Source organism: Falco punctatus (assembly GCF_963210335.1).
Source record: "Falco punctatus genome assembly, chromosome: 18".
In the NCBI taxonomy this organism is placed as follows: domain Eukaryota; kingdom Metazoa; phylum Chordata; class Aves; order Falconiformes; family Falconidae; genus Falco; species Falco punctatus.
This window is the reverse complement of record NC_137598.1, coordinates 2,727,482-2,741,651: the sequence shown is the minus strand read 5'-3', so window position 1 is coordinate 2,741,651 and position 14,170 is coordinate 2,727,482. Positions and strand designations below refer to the sequence as shown.

The 14,170-nt window shown below is 48.7% G+C and overlaps 1 protein-coding gene across 2 annotated transcripts; it reads right to left on the bottom strand.

Moving 5' to 3' along the window:
• Positions 1–8,678: 8,678 nt before the first annotated feature.
• On the bottom strand, positions 8,679–13,660 carry SSR2 (signal sequence receptor subunit 2). 2 transcript variants are annotated; one of them, XM_080368768.1, is made up of 7 exons: positions 13,309–13,660; positions 12,920–13,052; positions 11,124–11,278; positions 10,469–10,567; positions 9,977–10,085; positions 9,729–9,806; positions 8,679–9,437 (listed from the first exon to the last, which is right to left on the bottom strand). In XM_080368768.1, the coding sequence occupies exons 1-7, from the start codon at positions 13,473–13,475 to the stop codon at positions 9,327–9,329; spliced, it is 852 nt and encodes a 283-aa protein (XP_080224894.1). In that variant the 5' UTR covers positions 13,476–13,660; the 3' UTR covers positions 8,679–9,326. The 2 variants fall into 2 exon arrangements, with proteins under 2 accessions (XP_080224894.1, XP_080224895.1); XM_080368769.1 differs by lacking the exon at positions 12,920–13,052 and having other exon boundaries at positions 13,309–13,347.
• Between the last annotated feature and the right edge of the window lie 510 nt (positions 13,661–14,170).

Below are 14,170 nucleotides of genomic sequence, written 5' to 3'. Positions count from 1 at the left end.
TTGGCGCCGTCGTGGTTGTGGTGTGAGGGGCTGAGGGGGGCTCGGGCGGCTGCCGCCCTCCTCCTCGTCCGCCTCCTCCTCCTCCTCCTTACTCTCCTCCTGCTCTTGGTGGTGCCCCTCCTGGCCTTTACGTTAGATGTGCCCCGAGCGCTGCTGCCCTGTGTCCGGGAGGCGCGGGTTCCCTTAGAGCCGGCAGCTGGCAGGGCTGTTAGCCCTGGTGAGCGGGCAGTGGTGGGGAAGCTGCTGCTTCTCGGGGAAACAGGGTGTGTTGAGGGGAGGAAAAAAAGGCTGTGGGGAGTGGTGGAGGTGGGAACCCTCTGGGAAGAAGGCTAGAGAAAAAAGGGACTAAGGGAGGGTGTATGGAGGAGGGGTCAGTGGCTTCTTTTCCTGGGCTAGGGAAAGGTTTGGAGAGCACTAGGGTCTGTCCTGAAAAAAGAAGCAAAACCCTGAGCTCAGGATCTGCTGTGGGGTGGTGGGCATGGCCGTGCTGTGTGCTGGCGGGATGGGAAGGTGCCCACCTCGTTTAGCAGCCCTGTGGCGTGCGGGGCCTGTGCGATCTGACAGGGAGTGGGGGACGGAGGCCATGTCACCCCAGCTGTGCCTGGCTGTGGCTGCCAGCTGGCGCGGGCCCAGCCTGGGATGTTAGTTTTTTTGGGCTCTAATTGTTGGCCGGTGTCAACATCAAAACTTGTTCCCCAAGGGGCCATCAGCCTGTGCACCTTTGGGACTCAATAGGTGACCTGTGGTGAGCGAGCTCCACCCAGCACTGAAAATGCATTGAAGTGGGTTATTACAGGACTAAATACCAAAAAAAAAGGGAGTGCTTTAATGACAAACCTGCATTTATTTAAGCACTTCCTGCTTTTAAGCCCATTTAAAGATATACCTGTGAGTGGAGGGGGGGGGAAAACATCATCCAGTCTTTTTTTCAGCCCTTTGTCGTGTTACGATACAGCCTCTGCTGAGCCCGTTGATGAGAACAGTGTCCTTTGTTCCCGGACAGCTTTGGTGTCTGCTCAGTCTTTGCAAGCCAGAAAGCTAAGCTGTGTTGTGATGGCTGAGGAACGTGGTAGGTAGAAAAGTAAAAATTCATAGAGCACAGGACTGTACACATAGATGTAAATTTTTAGAAAAACGAACAATTTCTTCTGTTGAAAAACCTATGGTTTGTGGTACCATTATTCAGGCTCTGTAGGGCAGGAAGCCACCTATTTGTTCTTTATACTCGTACTAGTTTTTCATGAGTTTTGAAGCCACTATGAGCTTGTAGGTGCTGAATTAAGGTTTATTTGTTCTCGTAGTGACCAGCCATTTGCTCTGTCATGATGACATTGTTGATATGATAGGCAATATTGAAATTTTCTCCCCAACTCAGGATGATTCTCCCCTGGAGCTGGGTGTGAGAGCTCTGGACATCACAGGTATTGCTTGTGGGATAAGGTTTCCTATAATTCCAAAGCTGTAACTTTTCCTCCTGAGAAAGGAATGCTTCTTGTTGTCTTCATGTTTAAAAGGAATAGAGGTTTGGTTTCACTATGTCAGCTAGCAAGAATTCATGAGTTTTAGTCTCTGTGTGAATTCGCCTTGCTGTAGAGGATTATCAGATTCCCCTAATTTGTAAAGTGACCTTTTTGCAGAATTATAACTTGCCCTTGAACATCATGAACTTGAACTTCACAACCAAGTTATTGTGTCTAGTGGGTCTGACCTTCTTCCAGTAGCCTGGAGGTGAAGACAGCCACAGTGAGAGCAGCTGGGACAGAGCAGCCTTGGCTCTGTTCATAAGAGTATCCTTCTAAAGAGAGTTCCAGCTAAATCTTATGTCTGGATATGTGGCCGTCTTTCCTGAGTGTGACCAACCTGATTTGTAGTAAAAGAGACTGTAAAGGCAAACAGAAAATTTTGGGGTCTAATTCTGAGTTTCTCTGAATGCTTTAAATTCTCAGAGTAGTTACTTGGGCTCTCTGAGGATGTCTGTATTCTCTTTTAATAAAATGAAAATCATGAAAGAATTCCTATAGGAAAACAAAGATGTTCACATGCAAGCTGCATCTGGTCTTCCTGATTGCACTATTTATGTGTGTGGAACCTGAATTTGTAGGTAATAAGAAAATGAATTGTAAAACTCACCCCTTTTTTTTTTTTTTTAATCAGGAACATACTTCTTTAAAATATAACTGCATCCATTATGTTGGCAGTAGGCATCTAAATCTTAAGACAAAAGCAGACTGCATCTTTTCAAGTGCACTGATTTGAAAATTGAAGTTGGCTTTTCTCAGTTTGGTGGGCTGCTCTCTAAATCAGCGTAATTAACTAAACTAAAGATTAACAACAGAGAATGGGCCTCGGAGCTTGGAAAGCGTGTGTCATGACTGCCTTCGTGCCACTTTTGTGCTGCTTGCTGAACTATTTTTGTTGGAGAGTGTTTGTTTGGATTCAAGAATTAGTTTTTACATGTTACTGGATACTTCAGAGGATGCATAATGAGAGCTTTTCTGCTTCAGTCACTAATTCCTATCCAGAAAAGCTTCACAGTGACCATAAGTGCAGGCTGCCTCACGGCTGTCCTTCTCCATTCTGTGCTGAAATCTGTTTACTGGCAGCAGGAAGATGTTTCTGTTAGAGAAATTGGCATCACTGGCACTTTGATTGCCTGCCCTGGGACAAAGCATAACACAAACTTCAGATTTCCAAGCCAGTTGAGGTGTGCAGATTAATAATTTTTGATAATACATTGTGTTTCTTAATGAAAAATGAATTACTACCATTAGTTGCTGTTGATGGTTGTCAGGAGCAAACCACAGGTTTTATTTCAGGTTTCACCGTCTACGCAGGAGACAGGTGGATACTGGAAGTGAAGTGAGAGTATGTGATCACTGAGGAAGTTTATGATGCAGCCAGTACTAAACTGTATTTATCTGATGTGAGTATGTGTTTAGTTAACAACCAGCAGCTGCCAAAGGGAGTGCCATGATTAATTGTGTTACAGATATTTAGCACTAATAAGGAAATGAGAGGGAGAAGGAGCTTAACCCTTGCTGTGTTGTTATCTCAGTCTCTCCCTCACAAACATTTCTATTCACATTTCATCCATACCAATCTTCTTACAGCATTACAAACCTCTACAGAAATGCACAATTCTGCGTTTGTGGAAAGTGCGCTGGGTTTTCCTTGGGGGGGGGGCACAGTTTTCACTAATCTCTATCTGCAGAACCTGAGAGTAACTCACCATTTCTCTAAGGAGCATTTTAAAGAGCTCCTGTCTTCTCATGAGGGGTCTTACCATATAGTTCAGGTCCTGGAAGATGGCAATGCAGGGATAAAAGCTGAACTGGTTTCTGATCTTCTACAGTTAAGAGGCAAAGGTGGTAATTTTCTTCAGAATTTTTTCTCTCTAGTCCCTCAGTTCATGTAATAATACTCTTGTTCACACCTATGTGAAAGGAACTGCTCTGTGGTTCAAGCTGCGCTCTATTTCTCTTGCAAGAGCAAGTTACTCTCTACAGGGTGTTTGGAGACCAAGATAGGCCTTGGAATTAAGGATGCAGAGCAGGACACGGATACAGAGCCCTCAAGGAAGAATGTGTGAAGCACTCTGCTCCTTTCTGCTCTCCCCTTCTCTCTCTAATTAGCTTGAGATTGGCAAGTCTCTCATTGTTACTGTTCAAATCCTGAGTTTTCACTGAATTCCTTTGCAGAGGAAATAACTTCAGGTATATGAAGCTGAAGCTGCAAGCAGCGTCTCCTATTATACTTGTGTGAGTACTACAGTTGGTAGGTTGCAGTACTAACTGGTAATGTTCACCTTCTATTGAAAAAAAACCGGAACTGATAATTACAGAAGAAACACCATTTACAAACCACTTGTTATTTTCTACTGTGCAAATGTTGGTAGAGTGCACAAAAGGTGTCAGGACTGTAATTGCCAGCTTTAGCAATGACTTCTCAGGAGAACCTCCACTTACCCTTCTGTAAAATGCTAATGAATTTCTAGATAACTTTTTTTGGCAGGCTGTGGCAATTGACTTTTATTTGTAAAGCTCTCTGAGATTCCTAGTTGCAGGATTAAGATGTTTTTTCATCTCCCACTGCCGATGTTTCTGTGTTATATAAACCACATCTGAAACAGCGATATACGCCTCTGCATTGACTCTGAGCTGGTAGCTTAGTCCATACACTTTCTTCTGGCAGAGGAACTGATTCCTTCACGCTTACTGTATTTATTAGGTGGTATTTTGCCACTTGGAGCTCCGTGCATCCTCTGTCTAGGACTATGGGTATCCCAAAAGCCAAGCCTCAATATAGAGTAGTCACAACTTGCCTAGTAGATAGTTCCTGCCTCAGTTCTTTCTTAGTTATCGTGAAGGAAATGAACGGTGAAGCCATGGCAAGGTGTCTTCACAGGCAAATGGAAGAAGTGGGAAAATACTCTGAACTGTATGTACTTCAGAGCTGTTGCTGTCGGCCAGACAACTGATAGCTATGGCCTGGGACAAGATGGGAAGAAGATTTACTTCTGCTCCTTGGAAAGTCAAGCTAAGAGTATGCAGCTTTTAAATCTGCTTTACCTTTGAGTGTTTCTGACCCATTGTGGAATCCTTTTTCCAAAGTTCTTTAAGAAAAAATAAAAATAATCCCACTTAGGATGATATTCTGAAGCCGGGATGTTTTATATCTTTTTACATTCATATAAAAAAGGATCTTATAAATATTTGCTGTCAGGGACCATTGATACCATTTCTGTATTTTGGTAAAGTATCCGTTGTTTTCTCCTAGTCCTTTCATTCAGAAGGCAGAATCACTTCCCTCACTAGAAATCCCTGTACTCTGTAATAAATCTGTGCCAAAATCTTCTTAGACAGGCTCATGTGATTCGACACTAACAGTCCTAGTATTCTGTCTACTGATGTTTCAAAAAAGAGAAATGTGTATAACATTTTACAGCAGAATATTTCCCCTTTTACTGGGTCTTTCCTCCATTTAAGCTGATTCCAAAGAAAATCACTCGTATTCCTCACAGTATGATGCAGGCGAGCATTTCTTCTGAACAAATCAGAATTTTTGACAGCTTCCTTTCCCCCTCAGTATATTGCGGGAGAGGTATGCAACAGGCAACTGGAGACATTAATTCCCTAAACCCCAGGGTTTAGGTTTGTGAATATATGTATGTTTGTTTTCCTCAGTGAACGGCTTTGTGTTTTATTTAAATATACTTCAGGTGATGTCAGAAGGTGGCCCCAGCCACAGTCCATCATCCACTTGTCTGTCACTAACCGCTCCATTCCTGAGGTTAACCAGCTTGGACAAGTAACGGTAAGGACGCTGTACAGGGTGTTATCCAGGTCGTTAGTGAAGACAGAGGAAAACTTACTGTTTTTTCACAATTATCTTTCCATATTATTCTTTTCCATCTCATCCTTTCCCTTCTGCTTGGACAGAATGTTAATCATTTATCTTGGTTGCCTTGACCTTGAAAAGCTGGCCTTGGAAAAAAACTGCCATGAGTGGCGGATTTGATATCATGTTGTAGTGGGAGAGCTGAGGCGATGGGGTAAATGTAAAACCGCTGCTTCAGTTGAACTTGTTTCCTCCTGTAAACACGAGATGACGCCATTACAAGTTGGGTGGGAAGCTGCTCTTGCTGCACGTGGTGTTGGTTTTTCTGGCTTTCTGGCGCCCTCAGGGGGGATATTGTTAAAGGCACTATTCAATCCACGAGAGAAGTCAACAAGGCTCAAAAGAGCTTTCAAAGAAATGTCAGTATGTTAGTTTTGTCAGCAGTTACAGGCATTGTAGAGGTGACAGATTGGAAATGGTAAGCCAGCGGGGCAATATAACCATCTACTCGGCGGCTCGGGGAAACGTGGTAGCTAAACCTTCCCTGCTTGGCCAAATAAACCTTCCCTGCTTGGCCAAAAACAGCTGAGCCCTTGACAAGGATGTGAAGGGTTTATTTGGGAAGTAGAGCTATAGACCACTTCAGGCTGTTTAGTTTACTCAGATGTCTGAAAGCTTAGTTGTTTTGGTTTTACGGGATCAACTGGAATTAGAAGTAATTTGGTTAAAAGCAGGAAGAATTCACGTACCTGCCACAAAACTTGTAACAGCCGCTGAGGTCGGTATTGTAGCTGATACTGAAAACTTGTGTTGGCCAGAAGGAGGATTCTTACCCTCGTGGGCTTCTGCGATGAGTAACTTAATGCAGGTTTAAACCCTGAGGAGGGTGTTTACTTGAGTGATGAAATCAGTAAAAAGAACTGCTTCAGCTCTCTAATTCACTAATTCTAGCATGCTAAAGTGAGTATTACTACTAGTAGTACTTTATGTAGCTTATGAAACAGAAGCAACAGCTGTTTGGGCTGGCTGCTTTACTCCTGTTTACCTAATGTGAGGAATTCAGGTGTAACGGGCTAGAGCTCTGTGCTTCGCTGTCTGGGAAATGCCTGTGTGTGAGTTTGCAGGGAAGGGCAGCAGGGAAGTACCACCATGGTAGTGAGGAGGAGCCTAGAATTGCCAAAACACAAGTGCCTGGAGTGGCGGTACTGACCTCGGTTGTGGTTTAGCTCACAAATGCACAGTACTCTCTGAAATTCCTGCACAGAAATTTGGAGAGCTTTGGGAATTGATTCATGGTGGGAAGAAGATGGGATCTTTTCACTGAAGTTAGAATTTTAATGGAGAGAGAGGAGGGTTTGGTTTGTTTTTTAAAGGACCACAGAGAATATATGACTGGTAAGAAGTTTACAATGCATGTATCGTCATTCCCCTTCCACTAACAGTTTCTAAGCATTCGCTTTCAATTTTTAACGGCATATAATGTGACCTCATTTGGGACCGGATGCGATCCACCCGAGGGAGCCGGTGGAAGCACTCACTGAGCCACTTCCCATGCCTCATCAGCAGCCCTGGCTCACCGGGGAGGACCCAGCAGACCGGAGGTCAGCAAGTGGGACACCCATCTAAAGAAGGGCTGGAAGGAGGGTCTGGGGGGCTACATGCTGTCAGCCTGACCTCTGTGCCGGGGAAGGGCATGGAGCTGATCGCCCTGAGTGCAGATCACGCGGCATGTGCAGGACAATAGGGGCATCAGACCCAGCCAGCGTGGATGGGCCTTTGACATGGATGGTGTCTACCTAGCCTGGAGGAAAGCCTTTGACGCTCTCTCCCACAGCATTCTCCTGCAGAAACTGGCTGCTCACGGCTTTGACAGGTGCACACTTCACTGTGTAAAAACTGTGGGCGGACGAGCCCAAAGTGGTGGTGGATGGAGTTAGATCCCACTGGCGCCATGCACACAGGGTGTTCCCCAGGGCTCAGTGCTGGGGCCAGTCCTGTTTAATATAATTTGATTATCAATGATCTGGACAAGGGGATTGAGTGCACTGAGTTCACAGCCAACACCAAGTTGATCTGCTCTGCAGAGGGAGCTGGGCCGATGGGCCAAGGCCAAGTGCACGAGGTTCAACAAGGCTCAGTGACGGGTCCTGCCCATGGGTCACACCAGCTCCAGGCAGCGCTGCAGCTTGGGGGGAAAGGACCTGGGGGTGCTGGTTGACAGCTGGCTGGGCATGAGCCAGCCGTGTGCCCAGGAGGCCACCAACAGCATCCCGGCTTGTATCAGAAATGGTGTGGCCAGCAGGATGAGGGCAGTGATTGTCCCCCTGTAATGGTGATGCCACACCTTGAATCCTGTGGTCAGTTTTGGGCTCCTTGCCATAGGAAAGACATGGAGGTGCTGGAGCGTGTCCAGAGCAGGGCAGCAAAGCTGGCGCCAAGGGTCTAGAGAACAATCCCAGAATGGTTTGGGTTGGAAGGGACCTTAAAGATCATCTAGTTCTGACCCTGCCATGGGCAGGGACACCTTCTGCTAGAATGGATTGTTCTGAGCCCCATCCAGCCTGGCCTTGAGCACTGCCAGAGATGGGGCACGCACAGCTGCTCTGAGCAGCCTGTGCCAGCACCTCACCGCTTCCACAGTGAAGAATTTCTTCCAATATCTAATCTCAGTCTCCCCTCTTTCAGCTTAAAGCCATTATCCCTTGTCCTATCGCTACAGGCCCTACTAAAAAGACTGGCCCCATCTTTCTTATAAGCACCCTTTAGGCACCGGAAGCTGTTCTAAGGTCTCCCCAGAGCCTGCTCTTCTCCAGGCTGAGCAACCCCAGCTCTCTCAGCCTGTCCGTATTCTGAAATTCCGACTTGGAAACATTGGTCTGGTAACAAAGGCACAGCGTTCGCTCTGGCATGGCCCAGGACTTCTCAGTTGGTACCGCCATGCTGTTGAGTGAGGTCCAACAGCTGGGCAGACCAAGCCATACAGTGCCACGGGAGCATGGCACAGCCACGGTCTGTGAACAGCCCCGGGCTCCCTGCCCAGAGCTCAAGGCAGAAACCAGCCACCTCTCACCACTTGTCAGCCCTTGTTATGCCACTACCTCCCCCACAGGAAAAGCACAAATTGCTGCCCAAGGCACAGTCACAGCTACATTATGTATGGCTGTGAAGAAAAATCTCGTATTGGGGCTTGGAGCTGGAGGAAAAGCTGGTGCAAAGTACCAGGCCTTCTGGGCCCTTCCTTCCCTCTTCTATTTATTTTATTTATAGTGATTTATTTTACTGACTGTATACCTATTAGCAGCCAGGTGCTTCCAGGACTTCCTGGCAAAAGAAAGGCAAACTTCTTTCATGGTGTTTCTTTTATTAAAAAAAATCCTCAGTACCTCAACACAGCTCAACCCTTAACAGAGCAACCAGAAAGAACAGAAACACAGCAACGAAGCGCTCACCGAAACACAGCGGGGCTTCCGAGAGAACAAGCATCAACAGGGACCTCCTGCACCCCACCTGAAAAAACAGCAGCTCTGAGAAGCCTCTAGCAAAAGGAGCTCTGGTTTTGTCACTAGAGCTCCTTCCCGCAGATGTTTCAGCGAGGCAGGCAGCACGTGGAAGAAGGGGGCCCTGAGATTTAATTCGGTTGTGAAGACTGCAGCGGGCAAAGAGCCACTGGGCCAAATGGAGGCTGGAAGGCAGCGCAGGCCTCAGACACTGCAGAGCTGCGCCCCTCGGTCACAGCACAGAGGCACCAGCACTGTCTGCAACGAAGCGAGGGGCCTCTGCTCCGAACACACAGACAAGGCAGTTTGGGATTTCCAGTTGGGTTCTTTTTCATTTGTTTCTTTCTTAAAATGTAGAAGACAACACATCGCTGCTGTTGAAGTGCTGGATTCCCTCTTGCCGACAGGGCGGTGCTTGGCAGGTTGACTGTTACTGATCCCTGCTGTTCTGGGTGGCTTCTTTCCCGAGCTCTGGGGTGCTGGTGGCTTTGCTCAGTTCTTTTTGGTCTTGGGGGTGTCATACTTCCTCTTGCTCGAGTACCACAGCAGCAGTGGGATCCCGATGGAGGGCAGGGTCATCACACCAAAAGCTGCCCAGTCCAGCTAGAAGGAGAAATGGTGACAAAGAAGTCAAAACAAATCATGTACATGTGAGTTTGCAGCCATCAGATCTTCTTCCAGCTCAAATCCCACCATGCCAGCTCCTCCACAGAGGCAGCCAGGATGAGATTTCCTTGCTTTTTCTGCCATACTCTTCTGGACAACCAATATGGATTAACTGCAATCCATGTTGGAATTTTCCAGGTGACCGTAGCACGAACCAAACACACCACAAGCTGACCAAAAGCCACCGCGCTGGGTTGCACTTTCTGTTCCCAATTGAAAGGTACTTACGAAGTGAGGGGAGAACCTCCTGTCAAACTCACGCTGAGCCAAGATGCCTCCCTGCCCTGGAGCACTAGTGAAACCAACCTGAAAGAGGGGGAAAAACATAGTATTCGCCACCTTTCTTTCTTGCAACAGAGCCTGTGCAGCGTAGGAGAGCAGGGACACGCACCACCCCCCAACAAGCAGCTCAAGGAGCGCAGCCAGGTGTATCTGCTCTCCGATTTGGGCAAGGATCCTACAAATAGTCAACTCACCACAACCTGTCCGCCCTCCTGCACCAGGTATGTGATGGTAGCAGAGGTGAAGTTGAAGTAACCAGCTTTGAGAGGCCGCAGAACCACAGTGTGGGATACGTTACTTGCTCTGAGAGCCATTAAGTTAAGGAAAACCGTTGCATTTCATCAAAGAAAAGCAAGGAGATGGGTAAAGAGCAGCCTCAAACCAGGTGGAAAAGTCAGTGCGGCTGACAGATGCGAGCCCCCTGTGGCTACAGACATCCAGACCCATCCAAGGCTGATCCAGCTGCTCCTCCATCCCAGGCAGAGGAACTGCACAGGGACCTGGCCCTCTCTGCAAGGAACTTTTTTTTTTTTTAACACAGCACCTTCAAGAAGAGAGATTTGCATCCAGTACCCTGCCCAGGGTCTGGCATGCTGGAATTTCAGCGAAAATGGATGAAGACAGGAGAGCTACAGGATGCTTGGGGGTGAGAATGAGTGCTGAGATTTCACAACATGAAAAGATACGGAGCAATCCTGTCCCACTTGACATTGAGCATCCCAGAGACAATGCCAAAATCTTCGGGGGGGAAAGAATCATCTGACAGCTCCACATCTAAAGCAGCACTAAATGCAACAAAAAAAGGGATGAGAAAAGAATCTTAGAGTTGGCATTCTCCTCATAGGGTACTGCACCAAAGGGGGGTGACGGCTCCATACTGACAGTTCAGCAGCTGGAAAAACTGACTTTTGAAACATGACAAGTCACTGGCAGAAGATGGGGAGGAGAGTCAAGCTGCATTACAGGGAGACTGCAGAAAGAGGAAGGTGAAGCTGAGAGAAACTGAAAGAAAAAAAAACCCAAAAATGGGAAGCTAGATGCGAAAGAGCTCACAAATCCAAGAGTGAGAGGCTGCGTGCATGGGGAGCAGAGCGTCACAAAAGTAACTACACCACACTGGAACAACAGCTAGAGCAGCCGTGGGGTGAAAGCAGGAAACGGTGAAAGGAAGGACAACGAAAGAGGAAGAAAAAGGCAAATTGCAGGGTCAAATCTTCAAGCACTGCTGGTAAGCTCAGAGTTAGGGGAAGCAAAGCTAACAGCACATCATGGAGTACAGAAATAGTAATACACACATAACGTTTGCCCTGGGTCAGTACTAGGATGCTGGACGAGGCTTACCTGGAGCCAACATTATAGATGTTGTACTGCAACGTCAAGTCCTTGCCCTCCACTGCGTATCTGTTTAACAGAGATTTGGAGGCCAGGAGCCTGGCACCTTCCTCACAGCGCACCACGTAAAACAGGGCAAACACGGCGAGAATCAGGAGCTTCATCTAGGAAAAAAAAAAGAAAACGAAACGTCATTGATGATTTAATTGCAAAAAGAATGATGAAAACAAGACGATTCAGGCATTCATGTGTAGTGGGAGAACAGCTGTACACGTCACAGCAATATTGATAAAGGATTATCACAAGCTGGCAGAGCGCTACCCTCGCTCCACACAAGTCTGCAGCTGCCCCTGAAATACCTGTGCGCTTTCGTGCAAGGACGTAGGAACTGGCACGGCAGTGACCCAGACCAGCAGGCACAGAAGAAAAATGACCGTTTTCTCCCTTTTCAAAGCCTGGGCAAGTATCGCTCCCCTTTATCACATCTTAGTAATTAGCAAAGGTCTCCGATCACAAAGCCTGTTCTAACTAACTTCCACAGCAAAAGCTCTGGCAATTCGTTTCACCGGTTTTAGCAAGTAATTGCCACTGCGAAGCACGGCAGCTTCTCAGCAGTGTCTTATACAACAGAGTCAGCTCTTCTCCCCACCAAATTGTCTGTTCTTAGAAACTCCTAGCTCCTCATTTCCAACATTTCTTATCCTTTCCTATTTCCAGCCACAGAGGTACCACCAACTCCCTCCAGTGGCCTTTCGGTCAATCCCTGCCTCAGGCCACGTGTCCCACTTTCCTAGAGCATCTCTGGAGCTGCCCTGCTGAGAGGACAAGGAGCCCACACACCCCTTAGACACGCAACCCATCGGGAGACTTGTCAGTGCTTTGAAGCACACAAACCGCTGGTGTGTCAGAGCCTCCACGCTGGAGGACCCTTCCTTCCCCTCTCCTCCCCTGCCACAGTCTCCACACTCCTGTTCCCACCCTTGGCTGCTCCTACACACCCTCGGCTGCTCCTACACACCCACGCAGGGCAGGCAGCTCAGGGATACAGCTCCACGCAAACCCAAGAACATCCCCGTCTCACGGGCTGCTGCCTACGCCAGAGCCAGCCGGCAACGCTTCTCAAACGTGAGCCCGTTCCTGCCGTGCAAGAGCCCAGTTTGACACCCCGAGATGAGATCTTGGTTTACGACAGAGCTGTGCAAACCTGGGTGCAAGCGACCAAAGCCAGCCATAGTTACAAACATTATACACCAAAATTATCACACTTTCTGTGCCCGGCGGGCAGGTCAGTACAGATAACTGACTACACTTTGGCACATCCATTATACTCCTTATGCTACTGCACACGCTCTCTGAGGAAGGGTCTTTTAGTGTTTTTTATTTCCTCAGGGGGTGTGATTTTTAGTGTTATAACGAGGCCAGGGCAAGGCTGAGGGCTGCAGGAGCTGACGACTCAGGGTTTAACACCACGATGGTCTAAGTGCGCCGGCCTACACGGCAAAACCGGGATGTTCTTTGGTTCATCTCTACCAAGGCCGAGTCCCTGGATCAGAAGCTCCTTAAATCACCGTTCCGGGCAGCTCGAGGGCCAGCCTGACCTACGCTCTGCGCACATATATCTTTAACGTATAGTTAAACGCTACCGCTGGGTTCAGCGCTCAAGAAATGGGGAGCGCAGCCATCACCAGCAGCAAGGCCCGGCTGGGCCCTCCCGTCCCCCCAAAACCCCCACCCCAGCCACCGCCAGGCCCCGACCAGCCCCCCCCCCCCCCCCCGAGACCAGGACCCCCCCCCCCGGCCCTCACCGTCTCTGCCCCTCGGCGCCCAGTGCAAGGCCGAGTCAGCGTAGCAGCAGCGGAAGTGACGCAACGCAACATGGCGGTCGCCCGCGGCATGCTGGGAAATGTAGTCCTCCCCGCCCAGGAGGCTGCAGCTTTCCTAAAACCCGAAACCACCAGGTTTTCGTTCAAAAATAGCACTTGTCACCCCTTCTCGCAGAGTGCCGGCCCCTGCTCTACCCAGCCTCCAGCCCCACGGGTGCCGGGGCAGCAGGGGGTGCGGCAGACCAGGCTCCCACCGGCAATTCCTGAGGGAACAGGCCTCGGTCTGGAGCTGCGACTGGGGTTTGCTGGAGGCCCCTTGCAAGTCGGTGCGTTGGGAGAGGCGACAACAAAGCTGCCGAGCAGGGACGTACCGTAGGAAGGCAGAAGGTGGCCATACCTCCCTCTTCCCTTGGCTACTGCTCACGTTCCTCCCCATCTGGTCTCGAGGTCGGCACAATTCTCTTCTTATCGCCTTCTCCAAGGGAAAAAAAGAGGCACCCTCTCCACCTGGCCGGCCTTCAGTTTGTGACAAGCACATAGAGCAGCAGCCCAATGACCACCATGGCTCGCAAGAGCAGTTCCACGCAGAGCAGCAGGATGCCCATGAGGAAGATGGCTAGCAACTCTGCCCAGCTCGCCAGCACTGCCAACCGCATCGAGGCTTTGGAAAGCAGCGAGGGAGAAGATGAGAGCAGGGTTAAATTCCTCAAACAGAAGGTGGGATGCCTGTCCTAGTGCACAAGCCCCAAAACTGTATCTTGATATATTAGGGATACTCCGTGTAACTAACCCCACAGCAGAGATGCTCCACCCTTCTGTTTCCAACAGATTAGGAAATGTCCGGACCTCCTTGTTGCAAAACCAGTAACAACACAAAGCCACGAGGCCTGGTTTTCAGTGCTGGAGGAAGCTTTGAGAGGTTGCCTATACCAGTGTCTCTCAGACAGCTGCCTGCAGACCTCTGATGGGAGAGTGGCCAAAAAACCACCCCTCCGTACATGCATCTTCCTCACACACCGAACAAACAGCCCATGAATCCACCTCTCCAGGGCTCCAGCTGCCAGATCACCACCTCATCCTCTTTCTTTTATCAAAGTTTCCGACTTTCAACCTTTAGCAGTGGCTCCCCATACACCCGATTTCTTCTCTCCCTGCCGAGCCACACAGGGTTTATCCAAGCTGCCAACTACAGAAAGCACCACAGAGCTTAAACCAGTGCTGGCCACCCACCAC

Coding starts and splice junctions, on each gene's coding strand:
- SSR2 (XM_080368768.1), bottom strand. CDS start 13,475: ATGTGCTTGTCACAAACTGAAGGCCGGCCAGGTGGAGAGGGTGCCTCT. Junction 10,568..11,123: donor ATCTATAATGTTGGCTCCAG/GTAAGCCTCGTC, acceptor TGTTGCATTTAG/TGCTGCTTTAGATGTGGAGC. Junction 9,438..9,728: donor GGAGGTTCTCCCCTCACTTC/GTAAGTACCTTT, acceptor TTCTCCTTCTAG/CTGGACTGGGCAGCTTTTGG.